The sequence below is a fragment of the Panthera uncia genome, chromosome E1, assembly GCF_023721935.1.
Source record: "Panthera uncia isolate 11264 chromosome E1, Puncia_PCG_1.0, whole genome shotgun sequence".
In the NCBI taxonomy this organism is placed as follows: domain Eukaryota; kingdom Metazoa; phylum Chordata; class Mammalia; order Carnivora; family Felidae; genus Panthera; species Panthera uncia.
Window position 1 is genome coordinate 41,938,642 of NC_064814.1, and position 20,697 is coordinate 41,959,338.

A 20,697-nucleotide genomic window follows, 5' to 3' on the forward strand; every position below is an offset into this window, starting at 1 on the left:
TTAGGAAACCAATAAAACATGTCACCTAACGGAAAAGTATATAAAGACCTAAAAATAATATTAAAGATCTCAAGCTCACTTCAGCTTAAGAGTCTATCTAATTTAGTGCAGAGATAATATAATATCCTTTTTAGGACTGCAACAGCCATGCTCTAGCATCCTGCCATGAATAGAATGCTCATTCTTAATAGTTAATAGCCATCTTACAGTCAATATAGGTAGGTCTACTTTTGCCGACTGTATTTTCTAGTTCTACCTTTTTTTCACTTGTATTTGAACAAGAAAGCACACAGAAAGCAACTCAAAATAATTTAAGAGCTTGCTAGTTATATTCAGGCCACAGCTGTGTTAGACAAAAGACCTGGCCTAAGTACAAGAGAGAGGTGGCAGGAGGAACAATGCTGGGGGGAAATCAGGGAAACCTACATTTAATCTTGCCACTTTCTAGCTTACATAATAACATCTCTCATTTATATTAACTAGCAAAGTAGATGGGAAATAGGATGCAATTCAGCTACAGGGTTCTGAAAGCCCAAATGTATTAGCTATTAGTTCTCCAGGCTAAAACTTTATTTCAGGTATTCCAAAGCTACCACATTTTAATATTTGGAAAAGCACATAATTATAACCAATTTAAAATTTTTGAAAATTCCAAATATCCCAGATGTGAATTATTCAGTCCCTTTGCCTTCTTGCTATTCACATCTTATACTTGTAGTTTATAAAGGAAGCTAATTTGCTATTCTTAAGATTTTTTTTTTAACGTTTATTTATTTTTGAGACAGAGCATGAACGGGGGAGGGGCAGGGAGAGAGGGAGACACAGAATCGGAAGCAGGCTCCAGGCTCTGAGCCATCAGCCCAGAGCCCAACGCGGGGCTTGAACTCACGGACCGCGAGATCGTGACCTGAGCTGAAGTCGGATGCCCAACCGACTAAGCCACCCAGGTGCCCCAAGATTTTTAACCATCTATTATTTCAGAGAATATACAGCCCAAATAAGGTTTCTAAGACAGCTAGTATTTTTCTGAACCATGAATTTCAGTTCTTGGGCTACCACTTGTCTACCACACAAAACAGATAAAGACTGGCTATAAGTGGAAACACATTCGTGTTGGTTTCCTAGATTAAAAATATTTATGTTCTTACTTTCACAGAGGAGGGAAAAATGTAGCTTCTTCACCTAACAAGTAAAGAGTATTTTCATACATTCTTGTTTCACTTATAGTGTTTCCCCGGATATAAATAATTCAAAATACAAAGACTATTCACTTGGTAGGTGAACTATTCCATGTTATTACCACCCAAACATAACCCAGTTAGTCATTAGTACTAACATTTTAGGTAACCTAACTATTCTTACCTTGCTTCTGCAAATTCCAAACAGATTCCATTTCTGCAAAGAAAAAAAAAACAAAAACAGGCAGATTATTTTATACAGTAAGTTTTACAGAGCAAAGTTTAAAGCTATGCTTTCCACTTTAAACCTAAAAAATCTAGACTGGTTATTGCCGAGATAGAGGTAGGGTTGAAATAGCACAGTTCTGCTAAATCTCAGACATGACATTCTTATTCTCTTGGAATTCTCAAGAAGTATTCTTCAGATTACCTTAAGGGTTGATTATAGATAGTCAATAATTATCTGAAATCAAACTACCGAGAGAGCAATTCTGTCTACACAAATAGCAAAGATATGCAGAAGAATTCTATAGATAAAATATTTCCTATAATAGCTCATTATTACTAAAAATGAGGTTAAAAAAATTTTTTTAATGTTTACTTATTTTGGGGAGAGAAGGAGAGACAGAGTATGAATGGGGGAGAGGTAGAGAGAGGGAGACACAGAATCTTAAGCAGGCTCCAGGCTCCAAGCTGTCAGCACAGAGCCCAACACGGGGCTTGAACCCATGAACCATGAGATCATGACCTGAGCTTAAGTCGGATGCTTAACCGAGTGAGCCACCTAGGTGCCCATGAAGTATTTTTTGGCAACCCATCATAACCCAATGAGCTACCCAAGTCTTCTGAATGAAGCATCCAAATTTAATTAAGTATGATGCTTAAAACACCTTATTAAAATTTTACCTAACTCTTTGCTATAGGCAAGTGGTTCTGTTCTTCAAACTACACCTACTCTTATTTTCTTTTTTAATTTTTTTTTAAGTTTATTTGAGAAAGTGAGCGAGCATGAGCAGGGGACAGAGAGAGAGGAAGAGAAAGAATCACAAGAATGCTCCACGCTGTCAGCACAGAGCCCAACACGGGGCTCGAACTCACAAACCCTGAGATCATGACCCAAGCTGAAACCGACAGTCAAAAGCTCAACTGACTGTGCCACCCAGGCGCTCCTACCCCTACTCTTATTTTTAACCCATAAGGTCAAAATGCTAATCCATACTCCTTTATTAGTAACACACAATCCTCATTTGCTCCAATTCCATTCAAATATGATTATCTACAAGGTGCTTATTACTTTGATATCCCACAGCAAAGAAAATATGTACATGACCAAACTGTAGTGACAGAGAAAAAGCAAGAAAAATTGTATCTGGAAGCATACCAGAAAGCTTCACAGATGGCTTATTTGAAGGCTTGATGCGTAAGACAGAAGATGACTATTATACCACAAGCACCTAAGAATGGGGACTTTGAAAGGAAATACCCTATTAAGAGATTTACAATGTAAACAAAGACAACTTAGTAGTAAGAATGAACTATGACTGAGAATAAGTGCTCTTCCCATGGCCATACAACTACCATTTTAAAAGACAAAAAAGTGATTTTATTCTCTATTACTGGATTCTGTGTAATTGTTTTCTATATAATTTATCAGTGACCAATTACAGTTAAAGAAAAATAAAACTGAAGCTCATTAAGATAGGATATATCTGGACATAGGTTACAGTTAAGGTACAACATAATCCCTCCCCAGGGCTAAAAGTATATAAATCTAAAATTATTTTTTTATTTTATGTTTACGGTTGGAGGCAAAGAATGGTAGAATCACATTCTCCCTACTTCCCTGTACTCCTCATGGTATTCACTCCTAAAAACACTTTTAAAGTTTTGAAAATTTATCAGAATTGGATGTTTGGACCAATTGGTTAATTATTCAAAAAAATCAAAGTAATTATCCAGATAAAATTGCATTCAAAGTATCACAACAAGTGCCTGATAAAACAAAAACCGGGAAGTACTTCACTAGTTGTCACTTGGTCCAAGAGCTTAGATGGATGTTATGGGCTTTTAATCGCTGGACAGAGGCCCATCCAAAGATTGGCAGGAAAAGTCTCCTAGGTCTAAGGAGAGAGAATTGTAATCAATCTAATCAGGAAAAAAGAACATAAATCAGAAAAGGCTATTCTAGTCATGGCACTCATATCTATCACTTTAATATAATTTCTAATTCTATTAGTGTCAGACAATTAGGAATAGTTGAAATGGTCATTAGAGCTGTTATCCTACAAATTTCTGTACCTCAGAAGAGCTTTAAGTCCAAAGATAAGTAAGCCTTTCCTTTGTTGACCTATCTTCAAAAAAACTAATTCAACAAACATTTTTTAGTGAAAGTACAGAAATCTCACATTTTGCAACAAATAAATCCCCAAGTTCTGTATGCATCGGTTACCTGATGCTCATTGTTAAGTTTGCTTAATGTAAAAATATATTATTTAGTTGTATGTTTAGAAAAACAAAAACTTTTCATTTTAGCCCCCTAAGCTGTAAAATATCCTTTTCTCTTCCCCACCACAAACCTCAACCTGCCCCTTCCCCTCCCATCTTTTTTTTTTTTTGGGGGGGGGGAGGGGACAACACTCAAGATTGTCACAGTAACAACTATACTACTTTAAAGGCAAGCATATAAATGTTAGAGTAAAAATGAAAATAACTATTTACAGTCACCCAATTTCTTTATTGGATTGAAGACGTTTCCTTAGCTTAAACCAGAACATTCAGCTTTAGGTTTTAAATATATAGATTTTAAATGATTTCTGGTAAGAAAGTTTTATTACCTTCAAACAGGGCTCTGGAATAGTGAATTTGATTATGCCTTTTGAGAAGAGGAAAGAGCCATATGACCTAGCTAAAAATTAGCCATGGGCCAACTTAGCTTCTGGCCAAGAAATAAATCAGCATTATCTTGAGTGTTGAACTGAAAAATGAATGCAATTCCCCTTCTAGTTATTTAATATTAAATACTTCTATAACAAGTAGCAACTTGATTTCCTTGATTAGAATTACAAGTTTCCATGAATCAAAAAGAAAGGGAAATAAATCAAATACTATTTGCATGTTTACTTGCTATGCTTAAACAACCTTACTAAGGCTAACAAGAAGCTAGTAAGAGAGAATATATAGGAAAGAAGTAAATTACATTTTGCCCTCTTTTAAATTACAAGTCTTAATGCAGATTCTAAATATAAAATGAGTTACTCTGTGTAACTGTTTTAATTACCCCAACAGAAAGAAGTTGAAGAGTAAGATACATCCAACTATACAAAATCATTATACAGTAATTAATCTTTCTACTTTTAATAATGCTCCCCACCCCTGGTCTTTAACTTCCCAGTTTTTGTTAGAGTTGGATCCCAGTACCCAATTATGCAAATAGTTACTGAAGAAAATTTAACATTCAACTTTCTAAAGCAGATTACTTTCTACAGAGCTCCCTACCATAAATGTCCAATAACCTAAAAATCCTAAATTCTAAGTGGATTAAAAAGTACTATTTAGGGGCTAGGAATATAGACGCAAAAACAAAGGCTCTGCCTCTGTAAACTTCGTAGAATATACAACTTTTCTAGGTAGAAGCATCAAGCATGGACAAAGCTTGGTGATATTAAAGTATGAGGTGTGCTAAAAGCAGGGGGTCAGCAAAACTGACTTCTGTCTTTGCAAATAAAGTTTTATGGAAGAGAGCCACCTCCATTTTATATATTACCCATGACTGTTTTTGTGTACAAGGCAGAATCAAGTAACCAGAATTCCAAGGAGAGACCCTATGGCTCACAAAGCCTAAAATATTTACTATCTGATCACTCACATAAAAAGTTTACTGATCTATGCTTTAGTGGTCACAATTAATTTAGTAAGGCTGAAGTCACTAAGACAAAAAGATTTAGAAAAAAACACGATTCAGGAGCAGAGCTGAAAGTCACTAAGAATGAAAGATATACACACAGATAAATGCTATTCTGCTATTCGGGGGACAGCACAAAGGCACAAATGAAGGAAAGTTTACTGTTTAATCATATAGGTGAAGGAAGTCACTGAAGAGATCTGAGATTATTGTACTAAATATTAGTAATGACTGAAGTTTCAACTAGAGTATGGATGAAATGACAATACAGTAGTCCTCTCCCTTATCTGCAGGAGATACATTAAGACCCTCCCCTCCAGTGGATGCCTAAAACTGCAAATAGTATCACACGCTATATATACTAAGTTTTTTCCTATACATACATACCACATGCCTATGATAAAGTTTAATTTATAAATTAGGCACAGTAAGAGATTAACAGTAAAATAGAACCATTATAACAATACACTGTAAAAAAAGATTATATCGAGTGTGGGCTCTCTCTCAAACATTGTACTGTACTTACATTCTTCTTGTGATGATGTGAGATGAAAAAATGCCTACATGATGAGATGAAGTGAGATGAATGACAATAGGCACTGTGATGTAGCATTAGACTACTACTGACCTTCTGACGATTCAGAAGGATCATCTGCTTCCAGACCACAGTTGACCGTGGGCAACTGAAACCGCGGAAAGCAAAACCACGGATAAGGTGGGACTACTGTACAGAAAAAGAGCCCAGTAAATGTTACTGCAAAAGTGAAGAAATTAGGACAGCTGTATTAGAGATGGAAAGGAAAAAATGGATATGTTAGAGACAGGATCTATATAACCTAACAATCAGGGTTTGGAATTCCATTTCATATACAAAGAATTGGGAGCGGTGATGCTGAATATACATGGTCTGAACTCAGAGTAAAAGCAATCGAAGTTTCGAGCTTAACACACAGCAGCAGAATTGGATGAGATTACCCAGGAGTTTGAGTAGCATGAAAAGGAGACCAAAAGAACATAAACCTTTGAGGAAAAGAGAATGATATAAGGAAGGTTATGCTGAAGATGTACAAAGTAGGAAAGTGGGTTGTTAAGGAAATGCAAATTAGAGAATTTAGGGAGGGAGTGTTCAACTACTGCAATCCTTACTCAAAGTTTAAGACACTTAACTTTCTAGTCACCCTCTTTTTTTCTAGCCAGATGTCACTGCCTGGTTCAAGCAATGGTATCTTACAGAACATTTCTGCAGTGTAATCTTTTAACAGGTCTCTCTTGCCCTTAATTGGGCCTTACCTTCTATCTTCTACACCATGGCTAACATTCTTTTCCTCTAAAAATACAAACCTGAGGGGCGCCTGGGTGGCTCAACTGGTTGAGCGACTGACTGGCTCAGGTCATGATCTCACAGTTCATGAGTTCAAGCCCTGCATCATGCTCTGTGCTGACAGCTCAGAGCCTACAGCCTGCTTCAGATTCTGTGTCTCCCCTTCTCTGTGCCCCACCCATGCTCATGCTCTGTCTCTCAATAATAAACATTAAAAAAATTTTTTTAAATAAATAAAAATACAAACCTGAAAGTGACCAAAACACTTCAGTGGATTCTCACTGCCTACAGGGAGAATGAATCTGTTTGTCTTGTATTACATTTCTAGCACTGGACACAGGTGTACATCAATAAATTGGTTCCACTTCTTTTGAGTCTTGACTAGCCTACCCTGACCCCACCACCCACCTTAAGGGTTTCTCTATGTTCCAAGTGTATTTTATATATTTTTTCTACAGAGCAATCACACTAGTAATATATTTCTTTCCATGTATGTTTCCCTATTAGACCTTAATGACATGAATCCTTATTTCATCTAATTAACACGATTGCTTTGCACAGAGCTTGGTGCCATATGTGAATATTGATTTTGAATGAAATACCACTTGTAAATCAGTCATCAGGAAGTAATAATAGAACAAAGTAGTATTAGGTAGGCCCATCTGAAACTGATATTCAACCTTCTGTGACCTACAAAAACAGTCATTTCATGTGGTCCAGTCAAAATTTCAGCTTTCAATTCTTCAAAGAAAAAGACAAGCTAAGAGGGTTAAAGCCAACTTGAGGCTTATTATTATTATTTTTACTTTTAAGAAGCACAGGTTCCCCCTCACACACACCAAAAAAACAAACAAACAAAATATATAAGGTCAAAAAGAAGACTCCCATAATTAAATATCCCCAGATCAATTTACTATGGATCTTGCCTTCCAATCCTTATTCAAGCCATTTAGAACAAATTCTGTAAAATTCAGCAGGGGTAGTGACATTATTAAATTCTACTTTTCCCCCTTCTATTCCAGATTTACCCAATTTTTGATGATTACTGGCTATCTCACCACCATGTTTTTTGCTCTTCTGATTTCCTTTCCCAACCAGTCCACTGTACCTCCCTATTCTTTTGCAAAGAAGGCTGCCAGAAACTTCTCACCCTTTCTTTTTCCATTTTGACTATACCCATAGAGAATTAACAGCTTATTTTCTTTTTTAAAATAAATTTTAGAGGTGCCTGGGTGGCTAAGTCAGTTGGGCCTCCACATTGACAGCAGAGAGCCTGCTTGGGATTTTCTTTCCCTCTCTCTCTGCCCCTCCCCAACTCACATGGGATCTCTCAAAATAAATAAATGTTTAAAAAACTTAAGTAAGGAGCACCAAGGTGACTCAGTTGTTTAAGCGTTGACTTCAGCTCTCAGATCATGATCTCAGTTTTTTAAGTTTGAGCCCCACATGAGGCTCTGTGCCAATAGCACTGAGCCTGGAGCCTGCTTCAGATTCTGTGTCTCCCTCTCTCTGCCCCTCCCCTGTTTGCACTCTGTCTTTCAAAAATAAACATTAATTTTTTTTAATAAAATAAACTTTAAGTAACTTCTATTCCCAACATGGGACTCCAACTCATGACCCTAAGGACTGACTGAGGTGCATGCTCTACCAACTGAACCAGCCAGGCACTCTGGTAACAGCTTATTTTCAAGTAAATTTGACTCAAGTACTTAGTTAGAAGTCATCACCTTTTCAGGAGATGCTTAATGAACTCTTCACCCCATCAATTTCAATCTTACATTCCCAATTTGGAGCTAAAGACTAAACAGAACTGTCTTGACCGCCTCTAAATATATACGTTAGAAACTTGGAGCTTGAGGGGTTTTGTTCATTTCTACTGCTATACTTATTCTAATCCAGTTTAAGGTAAAATATCAAATTCAAGTTGCTCGGAATGAAACTGCTACTACTAAGATACTAATAGACAATTTCTGCTGTTATAGCATGGATGGTTACTTCCCTCACCTTCAGGAGGTAAGCTACTAAAATCTGAGGATTAAATTTTACCTTCCATAAATTCCTGGTAAGCTACCTTTTTGACTAATACCCAAGTAAATTCATAATTATTACACTCATAAAACACACTTAATGAGAAATCAAGCATCTTATATAGATACTAAAATGGTTAAGTCAGTGGCAAAAGAAAGGATCTCACAACCATATTAAATTACTTATTACAAACATTCCTATATGTCCCATATTAGAGAGAGGGCGGAAAAAAGGATCCTTCCCCAATCTAGGAAATTGAACTAGGGCTGAAACCAAAGTCAAATCTGCAGGCAATTGTTAATAAAATTGTAAGATAGCTGTGATGCCATAAGCAATCATGGAGCAAAATGCAGTAAAGGTGAAAATATTTCTTCAGCATTGTGTTTAAAGGAGAAAATTTAGTATTCAGATTCTATGAACAAAAGTCTAAAAACTGTATACATAATTCCCCTCTCCCTTTTATGGACTAACCATAACTTGTCTCCTGTCTCATCACACCCTGTACATATAAGAAGTATTTACCAGTTCCTTCATTCATAAACCTTCTTTTTAAAAAGTAAATGTGTATTTTCAGGTAAATAATACATTCACATTGACTGCAAATACAAAAGGGAAAACCTTTTGTCATTTCTCTGCCTGAACTATTTATTCCAAGAGTTCATCAGAAAAATGGCTTTCAATATACCCAACAAATTGGCCACAATAACCTACCAGAAAGCAGATCTGTAAGTCAATTACTTAATACTAACTCAACTTTTATTTTTATTTCTTAAAGTTTATTTTTTATTTTGAGAGAGTAAGGGAGTAAGCAGGGGAGGGGCAGAGAGAGGGAGAGACCGAATCCCAAGCAGGCTCTGTGCTATCAGCAAGGACTCCAACTCAAACTCATGAACCCGTGAGATCATGACCTGAGAGTCGGATGCTTAACCCACTGAGCCACCCAGGTGCCCCTCAACTCAATTTCTGAAACACTGTAGTACAATCTGATAGAATAAAACAAAGACTGATATACTTATAAATTAGGAAACCCAGGCTTAAAAATGACAACTGATCTTTTCAGGTACACAGGAACTGGGAATAGCAGTGTTAAAATCCCTGTGTTTAAGTTACTTCCATCTCACCAGCCTATCACTGATATTGAGCAGCTCCCCCACTGCCTCCAGACTGATCTGATGATCTGGCAGCAACTTACCTTCCTTCTCTTTTATATTTCCTCACCACATCCAAAGCGGATCCCTTCCAACATTTACATCTACTCAGGTTCTCCAACTTATCTATTATCTTCCTCTTCTTTGCATTTCCCCACCCATCAAAACCCAGTTTAAATGATGCTGCGTCAATGAAAACATACCCTGCCTGCACTTACTCTTCCCACCTTTATTCCATTAGAAATTCTCCCTCCGTTGAAAGCTTCTAGTAGGGGCGCCTGGGTGGCTCAGTCGGTTAAGCGGCCGACTTCGGCTCAGGTCATGATCTCGCGGTCTGTGAGTTCAAGCCCCACGTCGGGCTCTGTGCTGACAGCTCAGAGCCTGGAGCCTGTTTCGGATTCTGTGTCTCCCTCTCTCTGACCCTCCCCCGTTCATGCTCTCTCTCTGTCTCAAAAATAAATAAACGTTAAAAAAAAAAAAAAAAAAAGCTTCTAGTTATTTATATCCATGACACTCAAATCTTGCCTTATAAACTTGTGTATTGTTTTCTCCTCTACTTAAGCTCTTCAAAGAAAAAGACTCACCCTGTCAAAATCTTCCTCAACTAAGCAAAGTACTTTGCCTATAATAAGTACATCTTAAGGGAAAGGAAAACACACACACACACACACACACACAAATTATTACTGCACAACTGTGGCAGAGAAAAGAAAAAAAGGATTAAGCTGAGGAAAGCTCTCTAGACTCAGGAGTTCCCAATCCTAGCAGGCAATTAGAACCACCTAGAGTTAAAATACATTTTTATTCCAGGGTGTAGCCTAGATCTAGTGAATCAAATAATTTATGCCAATAACCTATGGAAGTAACAGAGAAATAAATTTTTAAAATTTCATGTAGTAGCTTAGTGTTACCTCAGGGATATTTTATACTAGATAACTTTGATGTTAACTCACCTCAACTATCAAGAATTATATCTTACCATATTCATCTCCCTCGCATCTCTATATGCTGGGTATAATTTACCTATCAAATTATCTTTTTTTTTTTAAGTTTATTTATTTTGAGAGAAAGAGCAAGCACGAGCAGGGGAAGGGCAAAGAGAGTGGGAGAGAATCCCAAGCAGGCTCTGCACTGACAGACCAGAGCCCAACACAGATCTTGAACTCAGGAAAAGCGAGATCATGACCTGAGCCGAAACCAAGAGTCAGACACTTAACCCAGTGAGCCACCCAGACGACCCTCAAATTATTTTTTAATGAATATTCCAAAATAGCAAGATGTTAACATAAATACATACACACACACACACACACACACACACACACACAAATAAATGCTTTTTGAATGCTTGATAACCTTCAGTGCAGTATTAGGCATGGTAAATCAACCCGTTTAAACGAACACTTTGACCAAACACACAACTCACATCAACCTACCTTATTTCAACAGACTTGGCTTCAAATGACTTTTTCAAATCAATAACTTCAAATGATTATTTCAAAATCAAAGATTCACCTCAAAAAGTTAGGGTCTAATGTTAGACATGTTCTATGTCTTGGGTATGTGCATTAAAAGCCATCACTCTAACATAACTAAAGTGTCAACTAGCAAAATGTTAGGATACCGGGAATTTGTTTTTGAAACTCCTACCAAAAGAAGTGTGAACGTAGATAGGTGAAACAAGAATGACAATGCTATTTAAATGTTCAGGCTGGATGAGGAGTCCACTGGGGTTCGTTACAGGTTCCACTTTAGAATATAAATCTTTTATAATCAATTTAAAACTTAGAATATAATTTTTTTCATAATCAACTTAAAAAGGTATCACTTTAAAGTTTGCCTCTTAAGTGCCACTTGAAATCAAAAGAAAATAGGACCTACATCTCACAGTCAATATTAATACTGCTATGTAATGGTACACTATTCCCCCAGGTAATAGAAAGATTAACCCTCTTGTTTCTTAAAACTTTACACCATAACGTGTCAAAAGGTAAAAGAAAAATCCCAAGAACTAGAATTCTCATCAATCCCTTTTTTATGCCTCATTGTATCTTTTTTTCATCTCCTCAATTATACTGAACAGATTCTTTAAAAATCTGCAGTACTTCTAAGGCTGCAAATAATGTTTAACCTAAAAAATGCAGTATTCCTACAGAACTGATCCCAAGCACGTTCTTACCTATTTCCAAATAAAATTGAAGGACTTATTTTTGAAGTTGGGAAGTATGCAGAGAACTTCCATTTCTAAGCTTAACTTTAACCAAGAGATTACTTCTGAACATTTAAAGAAAATACTACACTGAAGGTACAAGAAAATACAGGTGGCCCTTTTAAAGGATATTCCAATAAGCCCAACTGATTATTACCTCCTTTAGAGTTTAAGACAACTTAAAAATAATAAGCCAGCCTTCACTTATGAAAAAGATCTTCAGATCTTCAAAAGGTTGTGATTTAAAACAAATTCAAAGAAAAGAGAAATTAATGACCTAATGAACCATCCACATTTGGCAGTAATTCAAAGAACCTGCCACTTTGGGACCTAACTGAACTGAACATTATTTGTTGGGGGTTGGGGGGAGGCTGGGCAATCAATATCAATTTAATTCCAATATCCAAATATAAAACTCAAATTGATGCACTCAACTAAAGCAAGTATTTCAGTAATGCCAACAAAACTAAATATAAACTGCATCCACGTTGAGGCATTTAGCTTATCTAAATACCACTGATTTCACATCTAGTTAGCCCATCTATAGGGAAAACGCACACAGAATACCTAGTAATAAATAGAAATTAATTTCCCATTTAAAAAGGCCTGCAATTCTTCACAATAAAAATCTATATAAAACCACCAGCCAACCATTTAAGGGAACCTGTCCCAGAATTTTTCGCATGTTGTGGAAGAACATAACCAGATATCCTCTCAGGTTCACACAATGACCACCCGTACAAAATACACAGGTAAAATTTCCCAATGGTCTCTGGAGGGCAGATGGCACGGAAAATAACACCAAAAACACCAACTTCCCCAGCAGGATTTAACTTATAATTAACCACAAGTCTTAAGAAACTCAGCAATTGTTTTGCCTTAACTTTCCTAAAAACATCCATTTCCTGTTTAACTCATTTACTTCCAAACAGCAGTGCTGGAGAAAAAAGTTAAGACAGGTAATTTCATCTGCCAGGATTTCTGCCCCTAAACTGCCACAAGGCAATACTACTATTTACTCCCATTTTTTAAAGGAAGAAAAACAGAAAAAGTACATCTGTTCACTTTACTAAATGTCTTCCAGTTTGCAGATAAGGAAAGGTATGAAGAGAGGTAATTTGCTTAAAAGTCACATAAATAACTTTGTTATTCATCTCTGAGGCAGTGATTCTTCCAGGGAAAATATGGGAATTACCTCATCTCCACTTAGCTGATATGCTGCCCCTTCCCTGCAGTTCCAAGTCACTGCCTAAATGAGCCACTGTTAAAAATCGGAATGTGCAGCATGTATTAGGTGTGTGTCTGCACGCGTGGGGTATAGATTTCTATTAGAAGAGGGAGAGATGGAAGTGTTCCCAATACACTGAGGTTTTAAACATCATTCATTAAACCTCATTATTTGCTGTAGGGATTTAAAGAAGTTATACCATACAGCAAATCTTTAAGATACAAATAAACCATATTCTAAAAAACGTATTCGCATGGAACTTGAAAGATACCGGATTCCTTTCTTAACATAGGCTTTGGGGCTATGAAAAGTACAGACCCCAAGAGCCCAATGTTCATTGGGCTTGCCACTGCAGTTGTCTAAATTATTTTCTAGTTCCCATTCAGCACCCAGAAAAAATAGTTTGACACTCCATCTTTTTGGACTCCTCCTCATTTTACACAAATTAGAAGTATCAAATGAGCTGACTAATAAAGAAGTGTAGGATATAAAAAGCAAAAAAGACGGAACATCTGTTCAAAGAAGTTTTAAAAATAACAAGAGAAAATATAACGTCCTCCCTTTAGGCACCACCCCATTCCTCTTCACTATTTGAAACAGGTAGGAAGTCAACTATACTTGTAAATATGAAAAGAAATGTTTTAAGTCGAAAAAGTGAACATTCCTTCTAAATAGTACTGTTTCCAAAGACCCTGAATAGTTTATCAACTGCTTATCCATGGTTATTCTTAATTTAGTTCTAAAAGTCTTAAAGAATCTCATAGTAATTTCCAAAATGCACCTTTAACACAATAGCTTATAAATGTATACTAAATTGAGCAGTAAGAATCTTCATATAGGAACAAATGAGTTACCTTTAGTGTGATATACAATAGCAGCCCTCAGGTCAAAAGAACCCCAGCTATCATTTCTTTCTAGGCCTCTCTGGTATCTCTGTTCTTTGGCGGAGCCTAACAAAGTGTTCGTAGGAGACGCCAGAGGATTTTGATTTTCTATCTCGTAGTCCTTTGAGAGAAACACTAAAGCACCTTGACTACTGGTGTCTGCTTTTTGCAGATCACCTATATGACTGGGTTCCAAGGATAAGGCTCCACTCTCATTAGTAGTCCCAGATTTTAAAATGCTACCCAGAACTTGAGGACTAGTCCGTTTTTCCAGCTCATAAGCCTTGGGAAACACAGGATGCTCAGTTCCTGAGGGGATTATTTCAGCACCCTGTGAAACCAAAGTGGCAGGATATTCCCCTTGAAATGTCACCTCCATCACTTTATGATCTGATGACTTCCCAATAACAGTCTCAGGGCCAGCACTGGGCTCATTTATAAAAGATAAACCCCACTGATTCTGGAAGATATCCCCCAGGTTTTGCTGATCTGTCTGAGAGGGTAGATCCACTTGTGCTGTGCTCAACAGCACAGTTTGCATATTTGAAGGATAGATGAAAAGGCTAGATTTAATTTGTTCAACAGCTGCTGAAGTCAGACTCATGTCCTGGAGAACTGAATCAGTCCCAGAAGAGATGGGTGTTAGAGTATTAGCAGCAGTAGTTAACAGTGGCTGACCCCCTGGAGAATACACACTCGCATCAGTCCCTGCTAAAACAGGCCCATTAGAAAAGTTGGCCGAAGTAACAGATTTCAGCGCTGACATTGGGACCTGGGATAACCGACTTGAAGACTGGGTCTGAGTTTCCCCAGCACATGACGAAGAGGATGAAGATGAAGATGGTGACACAGAAGAGTTCTGTACAGTTTTGTTGAGGTTTTCCTTAACTTTGCTTGCATAACTTATTTTAGGAACTATTTTAGCACTGCTATTGTCCACTGGGAAAACTGGGGGTGGTTTAAATAGGGTCCAAGAGTCCTCTTTGGAGGTAACAGCAGAAGCGTGTTTTCCTTTGGGCCGATCATCAAACTTCTTGCCGCTCACACCGGGTTTAAGATCAGAGCTTTTCCGCAGCATATCACCCACAGCAGGTTTTCCTCGATTTGTTCCTCCAGGCCCAGTTTCATACTTCCAAATGGGCTTCGAACTATCTACTCGATTTCCCTTTTGTTCACTGTAGTCAGGCTTGAAAGTTTCAAGTCCCTGTTTTAAGGTTGGGACACTGGTCTCTTGTTGCATTATTTTGTCCTGCACTAAATTAAGGTTTTCACATCCCTTGGCACTATTGCGCCTAGCTTTCCTTTTTTTAGGAGTGGTATATCCGCTCTCAGATCCACTACCATCATTATCTGCTCCTTTGCCCATATAACCATTAGTAATATAGCCAGAATTATTTGTTACAACACCATTTGGAATTGCTACAGTATCGGTCTTCTCTACAGACTGGTTCTCTCCAGATTTATTTTCGTAAGACTTCCCATTCTTTTTGTCCATACTGTTCTTCTGAATGAAATTCCTGGTTTTAATTCCTGCTTTCCCAAAGGTGTTGGCCTTTACAGTCTGCTTCAGATTAGTGTCTACAATTTGTTGGTTGCCATTGAGGACCCTGGAAATAGGGTTGGTAGCTTCATCAGAACCCAGGCTCTTTAAAGATATTTCTCTTTCTCCAGCATTACCATTTAGTTCACCATAGCCTAGAAAAGGGGAAAAAGAAAGGTTTTGATTTACAATTACAAAACATAAATTACAGTACTACCTGACATTTAAAGACTATTTACTATGTGCTAGACACTATGCTATGAGCATTAGCTTTACTATCTTTATTATTTCACAACCAGGAGAACGCTTGTCACCCCATATTACTGATTAGAAGTCTGCCAAGCAAGAGACTGAAGCAGCTGGGATTCAAACCGAAGTCTGAGGTCAAAAAGAACAAGACCTCTTAAGCAGTATGCCATAATATCTCTCACCTAACAAAATCAACTTCCCCACTGTTCTCACAAGGCTGCTATAAAAATTCCTTTACAATTAACATCAGAGCTACCCTCTGGGCACAAATCAAGTTATACTGATACAGTAACTGTATGTATTTCAGGGAAATTAAAGAATCCCTTTCTATGAAACCACAAATGACTGGCAGTCACCACAAGCAGTTTCTACTGCATTCTGCTGAACAAAAATCTAACAATTGTGAACTTTTTCTAAAGTAGTCTTGAATCTATTTTGACAATTCCCAGACATTAGATCATACTGTTAATGTATGAAACTAGACCACCTATGTACCAACTTCTAACTCCTCTAAGATATATTTTCTTCATTTTACATCTGGGTAAAAAAACTCTCAGAAAAATTAACTTGCCTAAGTCAGATAACTGGAAACCTGAACTCCAGTCAGCCTGGAACATGGTTTTCTATCACTAAGTAATACTTCCTACACAAGTGATGCTGTAATAATTACCAACAAAACTACAATGAATGGTATCTAATTTAAAAACTGCTACGTGTTCAAGCGTAATTTAAGACCTTCAACTGCCATAAACAGTTCATCACTCTACATTATTCAATTGGTAACAACCATTCCCATTTCCCTACCAGTAAAATAGAGATATTACTTATCTACCTTTTTATGAAATGTTCCCAAAAGCATTTTGAAGTCATTAGAAACAGATAAATAGGATACATACACATTCATTTAAGGCAGCTTTCAGAAGGGTGTCCAATAAGACGAAGTTAATTTACATTTGTCACTTTCGTTCATCCTTGTGGTCCTTTAGCCTATGAAGGCTAAAAGGCATGTGACCTTGTATAGTCTTATTTTGAAATTTTGTTTTAATTCCCAATTTGGTATAGATATAACCCATAAAAGCTCTTTGTGCATTTTAAAAGCATAAGGGATCTAGGGGCGCCTGGGTGGCTCAGTCAGTTTAGTGTCTGACTCTTGGTTTCAGCTCAGGTCATGAGCTCACAATTTGTGAATTCAAGCCCCAAGTTGGGCTCTGCACTGAGCACGGAGCCTGCTTGGGATTCTCTCTCTTCCTCTCTCTGTTCCTCCCCGGCTTGTGCTTGCACCCTGTGTGCTCTTTCTCTCACTTTCAAAATAAATAAACGTAAATTTGAAAATAAAGGGAAAAAAAGCATAAGGAATCTAAGATTTTTGTTTGTTTGTTTCAGAATCACTGCTTCAAAAGAATGTGACATGGAACAGAACATAGTCTAGGAAGACTCACAACAGGATTTACTATTAATTTTAAGGCATTCATTTTGTATCAGAGAAAGGACACTAAAAATGAACAAATAAAGGCATTTTATTCCACTGTATTAACTTTCAGAAAATAATTCAAGAAAATATACTTAAGGCATAATCATTCCTAAGTCTGAACCATACAAAACTTGTACCATAAAATAATTTTGTTTTAAAATTTGTTTTAGAGACAGGGAGCATGCGCAAGAGAGCAAACGCTCGCATGGTGGAGTTGGGCAAGGGAAAGAGAGAATCTTAAACAGGTTCCACCCTCAGTGTGGAGCCCCCATGAGGGGCTGATCCCACAACCCTGAGATCCTGACCCAAGCTGAAATTAAGAGTCGGACACTCAACTGAGTCACCCAGGCACCCCCACCCCGCCAAATAGAATAGAATAGAATAGAATGGCTGCTGAAAGAGCTTTGACAGTCAATCAAGTCAAACTTTTGGTGGAAAAATTCTAACCACGCAACTACTGAAGAAAGAAACTACTAAAGAAGAAATCTGTTTAGGTAGGATGTTCTCTGAAAGGTTCTTTTTTCTTTAGGGAAGCAGCAAGTTCCTGAACAGGAGCTCTCAACGTTAACATATACAAGTTTACCTGTATACAACTCTAGACCAAAAAGAAAAACATACCATTTAACATGCTAACAAGCTAAACAAAGTTTTGTACTCTCGAGCCCATTAGTCATAACTTTCTCAAAGGTAAGTAAACAGTCTTAAACACAAAAAAATTCAATGTCCAAACTGACTTGGACCAAAGCCAAGATTTTTAAGTGAACCAGGATATTCTTTCCTAAAATTACTAGTATTTAGTGGCTCCGATATCAGAAATCACCAATTTTGTAACAGCTCAGAGCCACTATACTCCCAAGTTTTAATAACAAAAAAACATTTTTTCATTTAACTACTTAAAATTTTTTCCATGGCAACTTTGTTGGTATGCAAAAAGTGTACCAGAGACATTCTTTTTAAAACTTAGGTCTTTAAGAAAAATGCGACCACCACAGAATTACTGAGAGAAATCACAGGGCTCTTTGCACTTTTATTATTTAGGTTTGCCATGCTAATACTACTTCAAATGGACTGTGCAAAACTTGAGTCCTGATAAATCTCGCTTTTGGATTAGAAACCGAAATTACTGAACACATTTGGCCCTCTCTTGCGCCCTCTTCTGGATAAAGAAAACAGGTTCCTCTTTATAGGTTTGTGGGTAATGGGTCCTAAAAGCCCACTTCAACATACAACAGATACATTTCAAAAACCCTCCTAAGTTTTCTTAGTAAATTAGCATCATACATGTTGAAGCAACAGTATTGTGACCGGGCCACACATAAAAAACTGTTCATCCCAAATTGTTTACATTCTCTCAAAACTGCTAAGCCCAGTTTCCCCTCTTTATTCTCTTCCAGGACAAGACCTACTGATTTGAAGGATGCCACCTTGAATGGTTCAGGGGCTGCTTCTATACGTAGAGACAACAAAATAAAATTTTCGAATCTGAACAGTAATACTGTTTGATCTTCCAAGCAACGATAATAAAGTAAGATTTTCTTATCTCTAAGTTGAAAAAGACCTAGAGTTAAAAGATTTAGTGTTGTACACTTTCTAATAGTTTTTAAACTGTTCCAAATCCGTTAAGATTAAATACTGAATATATTTACGTGTTCATTGCTACAGCACGCCATCATCAGTCCCTACCCCCCCCCAAAGTGGAAAGTCTGATATTCCAATTTCAGTCTTTAAATTAAAGCAATTTTCCTCCAGCTCTCAGTAACTGCTTGTATTAAATTTGATAGCCTGGGTTTAACATCCATTTTCTTATTACTCCCTTCATTTTTATAAAGAACCTTCAATTTGGTAAAAATCTGCCTGGCTACAAACTTTTAAATTCATTTCTTCCCAGATGTTTTCTAAAATGACTTTCACCCTCAATTTAACATTTGTTAGAACCAAGCATTTGGGGTTCGGTATCAGTTTAAAAATAGAAAAACACCTTTCCTCTTAACATGGAAAAAAAGCCTCGTCCGAGACAAGATGGTAGTGAACCAACCTCATGGATGGGCCACCGCGGTTCTTCCTTAAGGACAAGAAATAGGGGTCAAAAAACACCTCGCCCTCTTCCCCCATCCAATCATTTTCCTAATCGCTCTCCCTGAAAGCACTACTTAAGCCCAGAGGGTAAATGCTGGGGGGCTGGAGGCAGCCGGAACAAGCCTTTTTTTTTCTTTTTTTTTTCTTTTTTTTGTAAAAATGAGCTGCTAGAAGGAAAGGGCCCAAGTGAAAGCCTGAGAGGCGGAGTCGTGAGCGAACCTGGCAGGAGACGAGGTTCCTGTGGCAGAGAAACTCGTGACCGGGGAGCCTGGTTCCCGCTGGGTACCCCACCCGGCCTTCAGGCACCGCCTCTACCCAAAATGTATCCCCCCCACACCCCACCCCCAGCCCTCCTGCCCCACGGAGCGCCGCGGCCACCGCCCGCGGCCTCCTCCTCCCGCGGCTCCACTTCGAGGCCGGCTCCCCGCCCGGACCGCCCGCGCCTCCCGCCGCACCGGGAGCGGGAAACGCGGCCGCCGGCGCGCGGGGCCCGGTGCAGGCCGCTCCCCTCGTGGCCGCTTCCCTCCCCCACCCCAACCGCCCCCGCCCCTCACCCCAGGGACCCGCCCGGGGCCGCGCGGCCGCCACCGGGTTACACAACCCGGCCGGCGGCGGGGGGAGGGGCGGCCGCGGGCCGGGGGCGACTGCGCCCCCGCAATGCGGGGGGCAAGGCGACCGCCGGTGGGGATCCCGAGCCCCCCCAGCTCCGCCGCGCCGAGCGCCCCTCGACACCCTTCCCCCTCCGCTCTTCAGTGGGCCGGAGTCGGTGACAGGAATCGGCTTCCAACATGGCGGACAGGAAGCGGCCCCGCGAGGAGGAGAGAACATTCCAGCCGCGCCGGCTCTGGGGGGAGCGGGCCCGGGGCGCCGGCCTCGGGAGGAGGCGCGAGGGCACACTGCCGGATCCGGTGCCCAAAAGGGGCGTCTAGAGGTGGAAATAACCCAAGAAACGGGGGGTCCCGGCCACCCCCCCCAGACGGGGAACCCCAAGGCCACAGGTGGGCTTGGGGTGGCGGGTGAGGGAGGACACTTCCTCAACTCTGCCCACCTACCCTCGCCTCGCCGCCTGCAAAAGGGTCTCGCGACACCACCCGAGTCGGAATTAGGTAGGCCTTCTTGAGAAACACCCCGAAGGCTTTTTGGGGGGGGGAGCTATGTTCACCCCAACTCAGGGCCACCAAATTTAGGTTCCTCCGGGGCCTCACGAAGGTAAACGAGAAAGGAATAATGAGGCCAGATTTCCAAGGCCGACCCTCCGGGTCTCCCTCTGGCCCGGGCGGGGGCCGGGAAGGTCATACTGGCCTGGTTGGGCCTCTCCCATGCTGAGGGGAAGGAGAGGGCGCTGCAAACCCCGCGGCCTGGCTCGGGCTTTGGGAGAATGGAAGGGGGCTTCCCCAGACCCGCAGGGCACAGACATACACACACACACACACACACACACACACACACACACACACACACACA

The 20,697-nt window shown here is 39.3% G+C and overlaps 1 protein-coding gene and 1 long non-coding RNA gene across 2 annotated transcripts in view; one reads left to right on the forward strand and one right to left on the reverse strand.

The window, feature by feature from the left end:
* Positions 1-20,697, reverse strand: part of NUFIP2 (nuclear FMR1 interacting protein 2) — a 30,771-nt gene that overhangs the window by 9,363 nt on the left and 711 nt on the right. Inside the window, exons 2-3 of the mRNA XM_049637957.1 lie at positions 13,868-15,592; positions 1,363-1,395 (exon numbers count right to left, since the gene is read on the reverse strand). Coding sequence (XP_049493914.1) covers positions 1,363-1,395; positions 13,868-15,592 — 1,758 coding nt within the window. The remainder of the gene's footprint in view (positions 1-1,362; positions 1,396-13,867; positions 15,593-20,697) is intronic.
* LOC125927542 (uncharacterized) overlaps positions 19,936-20,697 on the forward strand; it is a 33,443-nt gene continuing 32,681 nt past the window's right edge. The window contains exon 1 of the long non-coding RNA XR_007459361.1: positions 19,936-20,339. This is a non-coding gene — a long non-coding RNA (uncharacterized LOC125927542). The remainder of the gene's footprint in view (positions 20,340-20,697) is intronic.